General features: G+C 42.8%; 1 protein-coding gene across 19 annotated transcripts in view; it reads right to left on the bottom strand.

The window, feature by feature from the left end:
- myo18ab (myosin XVIIIA b) overlaps positions 1-12727 on the bottom strand; it is a 140700-nt gene that overhangs the window by 4605 nt on the left and 123368 nt on the right. For 11 of the 19 annotated variants that reach the window (XM_074640050.1, XM_074640051.1, XM_074640055.1 and 8 more), the window contains 3 exons: positions 10769-10813; positions 4461-4583; positions 1450-2970 (listed from right to left, as the gene is read on the bottom strand). The exons of 2 other annotated variants lie outside the window; for them this stretch is intronic. In XM_074640050.1, the coding sequence (XP_074496151.1) occupies positions 1458-2970; positions 4461-4583; positions 10769-10813 (1681 nt within the window). In that variant the 3' untranslated portion in view covers positions 1450-1457. The remainder of the gene's footprint in view (positions 1-1449; positions 2971-4460; positions 4584-10768; positions 10814-12727) is intronic. 6 more of the 19 variants (XM_074640062.1, XM_074640056.1, XM_074640043.1 and 3 more) reach the window with 3 other exon arrangements.

Here is a 12727-nt window from a genome sequence, read left to right as displayed (position 1 = left end):
CTTCATTTGCTTGTGTCTTGCCTGTCTGCTTTCTTCTGCGTTCTTGTGTTACAGCATGTCAAGCTCTCATAACCACCACAAACTAGCTGTGCATATGTTGTGAGGTTAGCCTTTGCTTTTGCATCTAATGGGCACAAAAACTCATGCAGTGTGGTGCAACGCTAGCATGCAAAACTGTTTTGTGTTATTATGGTTCCTAAGGAACTAAATTGATGCCATTCAGATACCAAATACAAAGTAGTGCAACAGATGCGATTCCATCCTCTCAAAATGGTCCTGTTCAGACCTGGCTTTATAACATGCGTCCTGTCTGATCCGATCACAAGTGGACAGCTATAAGTACAGGTGTGAAGGCACTCAAGACGCATCAAGGACGCATTGAAATCCGCTCGCTCAGACCACATTCGGAGATGGTCTGGGCTGAATGGAAGGACCATATGGAGGTCAATGGAGACCGCTGGCCCGGTAGACAATAACTTTATGTTTTTAGGTTCGTAAAATTTACCCAAATTCCCGAATATGTAGGATATTACTACTGCTGTCTCCCATCGGTAAAAAACAATAACGCATTTGGTCTTTGCAAACAGAAATGATGGGCTACATGTTTATTTGCATACAGAGCAGGAAAGTGAGATGCGATCACTGGAGACGCATTCTAATGCCAGATGTGAACTGACGAGGTTAGAGCTGTCCACTTGTGATTGGATCACCCAAGACGCAGTCAAGTGAATCAGCTATATTGAATTAAAAACCTGCTGAATATGAAACAAGTGATTCCATGATTTTTTTCATCATCTCCAATAATCATAATGAACAAGAAACATAATGATCCAATCCCATCACTAGTCTACATAGAGCCTATGTAAATGGCTTAAATATTGCTAACTGGGGGTTAATTACTGTCAGCAGTGCATCTGAAATGAATTTGCTAGTTATTGTTAATCAATGCTCGGGGTCTAATTATACCTGCAGTTATGGGGCTGGAAGGAGGAATGTATTATTTGCCTCCTGTTATTTTTTACCTGTCTGGGGCTATAAATCAAAGTGACATCTCGGGAGTGATTAAAGGCTCAGTTAACATTCACGTTGTGTGCAGATTCTCACCAACTACACTTCCTGGTGTGGAAACATTCACAACCCCGAGCTCCCATAGAGTCCTCAATGAAAGCCTTACTACACTAGTGGAAAGACAGCCACAGATGTTGTGGTCACTACTGTTTGACTTTAAACTGACAAGGTGTAGCAAAAATTGGTTAGCATGCCTAAGTCAAATCATCAAAAATGCAACCTGGATATTAAAATGTAAACTGTAGAAGTCTAATCCCAGTCAGATTGAATGGGGAATGTTTAATGCGCGATTGTTAAGAGTGAAAAAGTCTTTGATTGGTTAGGTCACATCATGCTTCAAAAACACTCTTCAAGGTAAATCCGTCTCAGGCAACCACCTACTGCCTGCCTCAGTCACTGTCCGCCCGGTACAAGTACTTCATCATCAGGCTGTCCACCTTCTTCTTTCTCTTCTTATCATCCTTTTTGTTTGAGGGTCCTTCCTGGCTCTCACTCGGTGGCCTAGCTTCTCCTTCCCCTTCTGGGCTGGACACCTTTCGAGCTGGGGCCCTCTTCACACTGCTGGAACTTCGGTAGGAAATGGTGGAAGCGCCGGAGCTCGACTCTGACCCGGAGTCCGACTCGGAATCTGAAGACGAAGACGACGAGGAAGATGAAGATTTGTCCCTCTTCTTTGACTTTTTCTTGGACTTCTTGGATCTCCTCTTGGAGCTACTCCTGTGACGACGGTCGTCTCCTGAACTGTCAGACTCTGAGCTGTGGCTTCTCTTCTTTTTCTTGCTCTTGCCTTTGCTCTTGCTCTTGCTGCGATGGCGACTGCTGCAGCTGCTGCTGCTGCGGGCCGGTCTCATGCAGTCCACTGCGGATGCAGAGCGTCTCAGACTGCTGACAGGGCGACTACCCTCTCCATTATGGGTATTTTTGCTGTCGTCTTCATCGTTCTTGGATTTTTCTTCTTCACCCTCAGAGTCTTCCAAGCTCCTGCGCTTGAATTTGATAGGCTTGAAACTCAGCACCTCATTGATGGCTTTCTCCAGGTCAGGGTCAAGGTAATTGCGATGACTGACTGTTTTGATTTCCATGTTGTCAATTGGGTCATCAGTAGTTGATGACCTGGCTTGTGGTGGTGGCATGGACATACTGCGGCCAGTGGACGAGTGAGGACTGTACGCCGACCTCTCGGTGTAGGCCACGCTTCGATTATCATCAACGTCAAACTCGCTCAGGCGGCAGCTGCGCGACAGCGACATATGGGAATCAGCTCGGCTAACGCTTCCCGGACTGCGACCCCCAGACCGTCTGCTAAAGCAAGGGCTACTGGGACTGCTGCCATACAGTGACCGCCCACCTCGGCCCCCATCTAAACGTGAGGTGCTTCGGCAGCGTCCAGTTGGGCTCGACAGACCTAAACTAATGGTAGACTTGGCATCATTTTCAGGGCTTAACCCAAGCCGTGTGGAGGCCCGACTTGGTGCAGTGTATGAAACGACTGATTCTTTGTCAAAGTCACCCCAGCGGCTGTCCATGCCTTTCCTGGCTCGGCTGTTGGCCTCTGAATAGGCCTGGGAGATGACTGATTCTCTGTCATTGATGTCATCCCCTGCCTGGGACCTCCTCCTGGAGCTGACAGAGTAGGTTTCACGCTGAAGATCTGAGTTTTGGGGTTTAGCCTTATGGAAGGATAGAGCGTCTTCTGACTCAGCATTCTCCTTGAGGGCACTGAAGAGGGCATCCCCTTTGCCACCGACGGAATCAAGGTTGGAGCGTTTTCTGTAGCTGAGCGAGCTCATCACTGACGTCGGCCTGCTCGGCTCTACCCCTTTGCCCTCTTTTTTTACCTCTTTCCATTCCTTACCCTCTTTCCACTCTTTCCCTTCCTTTGCGTCTACATTTGTAGCAAATCTAGAAAGAAGCAACAGTGGAAAAGATGAAGGAATGAAGACAGTGGGAGAGGAAATGACAAACGTGATACATTGGGTCAAGTGGAGGTGAGTGAAGGAAGAGAAAAAGAAACAAATGAATGAAACTTGACAAATAAAAACAGAAAAAATCATGAAATTTAGCAAAATGACAGTAAAGTAATGAAAAAAAGACAGATTAAGGAGAGTGCAACTGGAGACAACTGACAAGGGCTAACGAGGTTTTTTTTTCCTGTGTGAAATGTTAAGACTCCGAAATAATTGTATTGCCCACCAAGGACAGATGAAGGTCACAGTAATGATAAGAATAGGAAAAATCCCAACTTCAGCCCACTACAAAACCACTTTAAAGCACATGAAATGTTTCGGCCAATGTGGCATTATGGCAACAAAACATTCATAGAGCGAAAAAGCAGATGCAATACATCTGGAAAAAACAGCTATTCTACAGAAAATAGATTTGCTCAGGAAAAGGATTCAAAACATTTGCAGCAATTTGTTTCTATTGGGTATGCTAGACTGATAGGGTTGAGGTTTATGGTAACCCTGACTGTTATGTTCCAGTATAAACACAGGCTATATGTACTGAGACACAATTAGTGGTTGTATTCTGCATTTTTATTGGAATAAGTGACTTCAAAATCCATATTTTTTTTCTACATGAGCATAATATTGAACCAAGCTACTGTATGTTTAATACTGATCTCAGACTGTGAATCCCTGAGAGCATTATAGAAACTTCAGTAACACCATTTTGGTAAACTCTGGCGGGAAATGTTTTCCATATCAAAGCTTAAACATCATGTTAAACTTGATGAGCTTTATATCCCCTTTTGTTGCTCTACTCTTTGTTGAATCACCGAGAGAACTTCGGCAAGAATTCTAAAGTACTTGTAATCGTGAACCTGTGCAAATGGCAATCAAAGTCATTTGAACTTGAAAGCTATTACTACAAGGGACAGTGTTGGCTAGCTCGGTGAATCAGTCAGTGTTTGTCTGTGGAGACATGCTGCTAAGGGAGATTTAAAAACTCCAAAACTTTTAAAGTTGGGAGTGGCTCAGCTGAGGGAGGGAAGTTAAATCTTCTAGTAAGGAGACGAATCTGGGGCAATCGAAGCTGTCAGCTGGCAGACACATTCATTAATCTCAGCGAGCGGCTCAGGTAGACTATGCCAGCTGGCCATTGGGCATGTCAATAAATCTACCACGGAGGTGGTTTGCTTTTAGAAAAAAAAAAAGTCCCCTCTTCACCGAGCTGGCGACAATAAAGACAAAGCAGCTTGAAAAATACATTTAAGTAATAGCAGCCCCCTCATTTCAGCCAAGTACTCGGCTCCGATTGCTTTATTTCCTTTGGGTCAGATTATATGAACCATTTCATCCAAACTGAGTCCAACAGCAGTCAAATGTGTAGGTAGACGGCTTACTAACTGTCGCTGTAGTGATAGTAATAGCTGCTGCCTTTGTACTGACCTGGAGCTCTTGAGGCTGCCGTCGTCTGAAAGGTTCTTGGCGGAACCTTTGCTTTTAGACAACCAGGACTTCACCCCATCCACACGATCCTCCACCTCAGAGTCTGTGTCTGAATCCCCCTGACTGGTGAGGAGTCAGAGACAGGAAAAACAAAGTCAGAGGAAGCAAAGGAGAGACGAGATGGCGAAAAAAAGAGAGAAAAAGTAAGATACAGCCATTCACAGTTGGAGAGAATAAGGTAAAAGAATTGTTAGTGTGAAAGGAGAGTCAACGCTGGTAGAAATGTTCCTGTAATTCTCTGTGGCTGTGGAGCCAGAGAGACTGAAGAACAGGTTGTTAAGTGTTAGTGTGGAAGCAAAGGATTGTGACATTTGTTCTGGATAAAAGACAGCACATGCTCAAAGAGCCCCAGTAAGCACACAAACATGCCCACGAGAGGTTGTATAGCTGTAAACACCACACGGGCAGCTTCTTCCTGTTGTCACTGTTAGAGGAGTGCAACAGCACATGTATCACGGTCCTGCGGTTAGCCGGCACTCAGGCATCCAAAAAAAACATGCAACCTTTACATTCCCAAAGCTACTTCAGAGAGTAGTAGCACCATGACCGGAACAAAACCCAACGACAGAGCTTGAATTATAGGAAATTTATGTTTTTTATGATCTGGCTTTTATTTTCATAGTTATGGCCATCACTGCTGTTTGGTATATGATATGATTATACACACCAAATCTGGGAAAGAAGCCACTCTACTAGACACACTTTTACATTGATCAACCACCTAACCTGACTGGTTTAAAAGCCCACAGCTCTACTTTGTTATATTAAAAGTGAATATGAAATGTGGTTTAGGTAATAACTTCATTTTCAAATAAGTGGTTGGATGATTTGGTTAAACTGATGATGGGTTCATCACCTGCCTAGTTGTGTGATCACTCATGTTGCTGTAAAAGGGGTAATTCAACAATTTAGTATCGCAAATCCATAACTTGGGTGAATTTGTGATTTAGAAAAGAAGAAGCAGACACATATCCTGGAGATTTCTTGATATCTCAAGCTCACTGGATCCTACACTTCCTCAAATAATAGCGTTTTTCATTACACCCTCCCTGCCTGCCTGCCTGCCTGGTAGATGTCCACATCTTTCAAACTCTATGCCCACAGTTTGTAACACTTTCTATTATGTATTTGTAGTCTCCAACCTCAAAGAACTTTTCTCAAAAGTTAGTGTGGAACTCCACCAATTTTACACATCAAAGCCTGTACAGGTGTTGGGGAGTTCTACTCCATATGTGGAGGGAAAAAAAAGTAGTATAACGCCTTTAGTGTCTCCAGAGGGAGCTGTCTGGAATCTGATTAATGTCCTCGAGTGATGTCACTTGAGTCAGCATCGTTAGAAAATGAAACAAATCTGCTTGCGTGGAGTTAAAAAGAAGTGATCTCACCAGACCTCTGTAGCCCGCTGCGCATCTCTGCTGCAGGCTACATTAGCCGCTACTAGCATTGCATCTCTGACCAAACTTTTGGCAACCATGTTGCATTGCATAAAGATATCTCTCGTTCTGCTGAATATATTTGGATCCTTTTTTGTTATGTGCAATGCTAAATCAGTAGAATACTCTGTTAAGAGAGCTCTCTCGGAGCTACAGAAGTACAACTTATGAACTGACATAGTGGCATTCCAAAAACAAATCTCAATACTATAACCTCAGCTTACCAAAGGCCGAAAGCCATCTGCGCCTACATTTCCTACATTTGCATTCAGAAATGGGTTCAATAAAATGTGGTTTCCAAATGGGATTTGGTTTAATGGTGCGATCTATGTTTGTTTGAGGATACTGCTCTAGTGGTGGTCTAATGAAGGCTTGTTTGCTGAAAAGCATTGGCATGAGAGAATAAGATGGTAAACTAAGGCCATAGTATTGAGATTTTTTTGTGTTATTAGAGTACGGTTATCTCGGGTGATAAATTGTTCTAACTTTAGCAGAGCAACCAATTCACTCAGAGGAAGTGCACCTGGCTTGAATTGGACATTGTGTCACTGTTTGTCGAGCAAATAGTAAACAGACTTGTGAAAGCCGTGTAGATCTCTGTGTGTTGAAGGACATAAATGAAAGAGAAAATCTCTATCACTCTCACTTACTTATTGCTGGTTTATTTCATACTTGTATTTCTGCAATGTGTCAGTCTAAACAGCCGTCATCAGGATACACCTGCATATACCTCATAAAGATTAGATTGAAACCACCTACACCAGATTAAAACACTGTAAAAGTGTGAAAATGCTCCCTTCTATTTGTTTTTAGATCTATAAATGTCACCATAACCAATGATGAAAGATGGCAAAAACGATGAAAACAACACTTATGTTGGGGGAAAAAAAACTGGATTTTCATTGAACTGCACAGCAGAGTGGCAGAACATGTCCAGATTTACCTTTCATCTGGTAATTATTTCCATCACCACTCCTGTGCACACACACGAGTCATATGCATACACTCATAATTCCACTTCTTGACAGAATGATTTGGTACACAGCTGGGCACTGCACTGCTTTTCCTCTCAATTATCATTACACATTCACAAACCACGGCGAGCCACGGAGTAAAATAGAGGGCTTGTCATAAAATTTGACACGGATGAAAAGAGCGCAACACTCATTAAGTGCCGTCAAAGCCCAGTGCTTGTGTGGCGCTGTGAAATTAAGTTGTTACAGCTTAATAGGCCTACAGAGACATCAGAGGGGTGGCTCAACATCTCTGCATCTGTTTCAGAACGCCTCCCATCTTGTCAAAGGAAGAGAGAGAAAAACATTCTTTTTTTCTGCAGCACACACAGAGAGCTCAGAAAGGCCCGGCACTACCTATAATTAAAATCATTAGCAGTCAGAGACAAAAGCTCCCTGGATTTCAAAGGGGGAGATTTAAAATAATGGCTTGCCCAGTGAGATCCAAATGCATATAGCCTGCTAGCGTTTATGGAATACAATAACCTTGGACGGTAATGCTAGGACAGCATTCATGCCAAAGACAAGGGAGGGAAAGGATGGGAAGGAAGGACGGGGGCGACGGACTCTTAAGCTGTAATTAGCTTTGCAAAACATGCCTCTACTATTAGACAATGTGGGGATTTGCTGCTGCCTACTGTTACGATGACAGAGCAGCCAAGTGTCTTTGTCTTTGGAACAGTGGACTTTATCAGAATAAACATCACTCAATGAGGGGAGAGGACGCTCTAACGTCAGGTAGCAAGATGTGTTTCCCTTATACCCTTTTTTAGAGTTAAAGCGTCGCACGGATTTGTGTGTTGGTCTTGTCTTGGCCAGTCAGCTCTTAAATTAGTCTTTTAACCTTTGTCTTCACTGGCAACACTCGTTTAAAATAACAACTCCTGCCTTGAGAAAATGGGAAAATGAAAACGGGGAAAATAATTTTTTTTTTCACCTTGTAATTATAGCAACACTGCTGAGTTTCCTGAAACCTACAGCAGTACTACAAAATACTGATTAGCTTGTGATGCTCTTTCTCCTCGAAATGGTTATGCCTAATACGTTTTTGGAGGAAACGTAATTGCTGCCTGGATTGCTTTATGTTGTGGACTGGCAACATTTTTTTCAGTTATAGGGAGGTGGCCGGGGTGGATGGTAAGCATACCAAGTCACGACTGTGTTCTGCATGTAGTTAGGTTTTGGCAATTAACACGTTGTCTCAAGACAGTCATCAAGCTTTCGTAGTTACGAGCAGATGTTGTTGTAAAATAAATGAAATACGTTGACGGTAAATATTTTGCAGCTATGTTCAATATGAAAAACTTTAGAGATATGTTCATTCTAAACGGTTTCATATTACGTGTCATTATTCTCCAAGACTTTATCTGTATACAATTTCATGAGACATTCAGAGCACATCGAGAGAGACCTCTCAGGTGTACAGCCAAAACCACAATTGTGGGCAATATGTAATTGCGCACTTCACACATGGTGTCAACCACAATTTATGTCTTTGACCACCATACCATTAGTTAAGCCCTGCCGGAAGCCTGGGGGGAAGCAAACAAACACAGTGCCGGGGAGACATTAATTGTCTGTGACATTCTGCCGCCATTGGTTGTACATCTCTGTTACACACTATTACATTCATCATTAGCTTCTATGGATCCTCCTCTGCTCTGCTCTGCTTAGCTTCGCTCCTCTGTGTCCCTGGGTCTTATAGACACCACAGTTTATGGCTCCGATATATGAAACTGTCGACCTAGTGAAGTCCCTGTGGCTTTGGAGCACAGACAGGCATATGCATCGTCTCCAAGACCGTCGGGAACAGAAGCTGGGAAAACTCCTCTCATAAACAGAGTCACATGAAAAAAACAAAACTTCCACTGCAGTGAGCGCTGAGTTCAGTGCAATACGAATTGCACATATTCAAATAGTCATTATTAGCAATACTAAAAAGCCAACTGAAGTCACAAAAGCCATCCCTTTGTGTAGTCAAATATCTGGGCTAAAATGATTGTCATTTTTTAATACTTAAAAGTAAGAACGAAGGTCTTTGGAGCCAGCAGCGGCACAAGACACAAAGTAAACACATTTAGCCCTTACAAACCTATAGGCAGTATTTTGTTAGTAGTGGTATTGAAGAATAAGGACCACACCGTTTAGCATTTAAACTGACCGATATTGACATTTAAAAGGTACATTGGTAAGCTTCTTTATTGTGCTACAGAAGCTCCTTTTCGATACTGGTGCTACCAGGGTGACCAGATAAGAATGGAAGTCAACTGTCTGTCTTTAGAAAAAAGAAACACAATGACTGCGTTGTATGTAACAGTATGTAAATCACTATTATTGTACTTTTTGGCTGGATGTCCTACAGATCCCAGGACACCTGTCCCGGAAAAAGGGAAAATCTGGATATGTCATTTACAGAGCAGGTCTTTATGTTGTTGCAAAATAACAAATAAACCCCAATATAATTTATATCTATAATATATTGTGATATTTTAAGCCAAAAGTGTTCCAACATTAGATATATGCCTTTCTGAAATGTATGTATTTTAGAGCAGCTTAATACAAATTGAATTATACTGTATTAATGTTAATACATTCAAATGTATAGCTGTATAATTCATATTCACTGAAATAGAAATGTGTCTTATCCAAACACCAGGAAAGAGGAGCTTTTTTTTTTTTAACAGCTCATTACAAATCAAAACACTTGCTGCACTTCCCAGCTCTGATTAATAATCCCTTTACAGACAGGGGGACTGGAATGGCTGAGAGCCAGAGGTTAACGCTGTGTGTGTGCTACTCGCCTGGTGAGCAAGACAGCTTTTTGTAAGACATTTGAGGGTTCTGCATTATTAAGCAAGTGCGAGTCAAAGATTGATGAGGAACACACCCTTTCCTTTCTCCTGTCAGGAGGGCAAGTCACCGCCGAGCCACGGTCACATCCAGCCCTAGAGCGGGCCGATGAAACATTAAGATGGGGCCCAGGGAGCGATAGGCCCAACTGCTGTTCAAACACAATACAGCAGTGTCCGACATGACGCCCTGAGACCAAAGCAAGCCGGTAACCCCCCCCATACCTCCCCCCCGGCTGCGTAAAGGAGAAACATGAGGAAGATCTCGGCCTCAAGGGAGAGGACCAGAGACACTCTTGCCTTTCAATTCAAAAGCTTTGCAAAGTGGTTAACCATACAGTGAATCTGAGGAGGGAGGCCTGTTTCATGCTGGGGCTCAAGTAACATATTGTCAGTGGTATTCATGCAACTCAGCATGTGAGGGCATGCAATGAAGAGTGGAGTAAACTGGGGGTTGAGGGAATCTCTGAGCACTGTTGATGATGCATTATCCCAGAGCCTTCACACATCAAAGGAAAATCCCCCCTTTGGATTTTCTGTATCTCTCTGTCTTCTGTGAGGCATGTCTTCCTGTTTGAATTGTGCGGATCTGGAACTGAGCCATTGCTCTTTGATTCTGAGGGCCTGACACCAAAAGCTGATGTCTTGAAATAGATGAAAATTATCACAGGAATCAGGGGAAAATCACCAAACAAAAATAATGGCCCAGAATGCCAGGTGCATTTCAGATATCTTTTCTATTTTTTTTTTTTTGTCAGGGGGGATTTTTCCTTCAAATATCAGCTCTTTCCTACAGTGTGACAGCCAGAAGTGATGGACTAACTGGACCGAAACTAAACCCAGAGAAAAACTCGGGATGTTCTCTCTCCACTATCATCCTCTCAACTAAATGTTCAAAGACTGTAGAATACTGCATCATTTCCAGTGGTGCAAAAAAAGTTCAAGTTGCTCACGCTCTGTTCTGTCTTTTCTGATACTTTGTCACCATATCTTGCAAACTGGTCGTGATGATGATGATGATGATTGGTGGAGGGACAGAGAAGAAAAAAGACAACACAGAGAAACAAAAGACAATAGAAAAGGAAAAAAATCAAGTAAAAAAATTATACATAAAAAGGTGAAGGATGCTTAAACATATCTCAATAAATGTGCGTATCATGGCCGACGCTGGGATGACCTAGTTTTGGTTTTCCCTTCGGCAAACTAACTGTATGGTACGCATCATGTTTTTAGGGGCATTGGCTCAGCGCGCCACCTCATCTTGATCTCGTGTCTTGCATACGGAGAGGAGAAGAAAGCCTTACAGAGCGTATTCTAATGACTCACAGAGCTGTTTACTCTCATTATGTCTGTGTGTGTGTGTGTATTATATACTGTACCTCATGTCTGTGTGTTTATTGCAGAACTAAAGTCAGGATGCGGTTAGCCTAGCTAAGCATAAAGACTGGAAGCAAGAAACATGTCAAAATGTCAGTTTGTGATTTTAGGGAGCGTTATGTGCTGGGACATTAACAGTTTATATATTTGCCCAGCAGCACTTCTGAGCAGCGTCTATAGCCCTGTTCAGACCTGGTATTAACATGCGTCCTCAGTGATCGGATGACAAGTGGACAGCTCTAAGTACAGGTGTGAACGCACTCAAGACGCATTGATGACGCATTGGGATCGGATTTTTCAGACCACATTCAGAGGTGGTCTGGGCCACATATGACCACATTCTTTTAGCAGCGTGAACACAAACGTGTCCTGGACTACATTAAGGACCGCCTACTCTACTGACGTCCCGCTGGGAAGCGTTGGGTGTCTGCGTTCCTCATGTGAGCAGACACGCAGACGCGAGCGCTGGTCTGTATTCTGTTGGTACAACTGTATTTTCTTCAAATATATCTTATCTATAGGCTACATATCTACAGACTATCAGGCTAGGGACGCGAAGTGCATTATTATCATACTGTCGGAGATTTGTCTGTGTTTTTGTTCCGCTGCTTTGCACGGAGCTGACACCCGCCCGCTCGCTCTCTCTCATCCCCCACTCTCTGAAGCTCTGTGCCCGCTGTTGCTTGGCAAATACAGCGGTGCCGGCGGCACGGAGGTCCCCGGGGAGCGCCGGTACAATAACCTTTTATTTTGATGTTAATAGAATGTACACAAATGCACGAATATGTAGGATATTACTACGGACACAAATGTAATATTACGCCACAACGTATGCTATATTTGCATACAGAGCGGGGAAGTGAGATCGGATCACAAGTGGCCACTCAGGACGCATGTGGAGACGCATTCTAATGCCAGGTGTGAACAGATGTACTTAAAGCTGTTCACTTGTCTTCGTATCACTCAGGACGCATGTTAATGCCAGGTCTGAACAGGACCTATGACTATAGTGCGGGTTGCCAGTTACAGTTACAGACTCCACTATTTCTATGTGCCTGCCTGTTGTTCATCAAAGCTCTGTTCTACACATAGACATAAGACTGAAAACAGACAACTTTCTGGAAAGCAGAAAAAAAAATTGAGAAAAACATTTCTCTGCAAAATGATGAGCAATAAAAAATTACAAAACTGTTCCACCATTTTTGGATACCTAAAAAGGAAGGTAGTCAAACATCCTACAAGATGTGGCTAACAATGTATTGGTAATAATAATAATTTTCATTTTCTGGTGTGTCAACAACTCAACCAAAAGTAATCCTCTAATGAAGATGGTGAGATGAGGTTGAAAGCTCAAGAAAATAGTCAGTAAACCTTTAAACTATGATATTAATGTTTTCCAAATATGTTCGGAGGGATATTATCCTGATTTTCATTCAGCTGACAGTTGAACCATCTTCATGACAACTGAGCAAACTCCATCCACTGACGAAGACAGTGAGATTCTGCTGAAAGCTCTGCCAAAAGCTAGTGAATGG

The sequence above is a fragment of the Sebastes fasciatus genome, chromosome 7 (genome assembly GCF_043250625.1).
Source record: "Sebastes fasciatus isolate fSebFas1 chromosome 7, fSebFas1.pri, whole genome shotgun sequence".
NCBI classification, from domain to species: Eukaryota; Metazoa; Chordata; class Actinopteri; order Perciformes; family Sebastidae; genus Sebastes; species Sebastes fasciatus.
The sequence above is the reverse complement of the archived record's forward strand: the minus strand, read 5'-3'. Positions and strand labels throughout refer to the sequence as shown.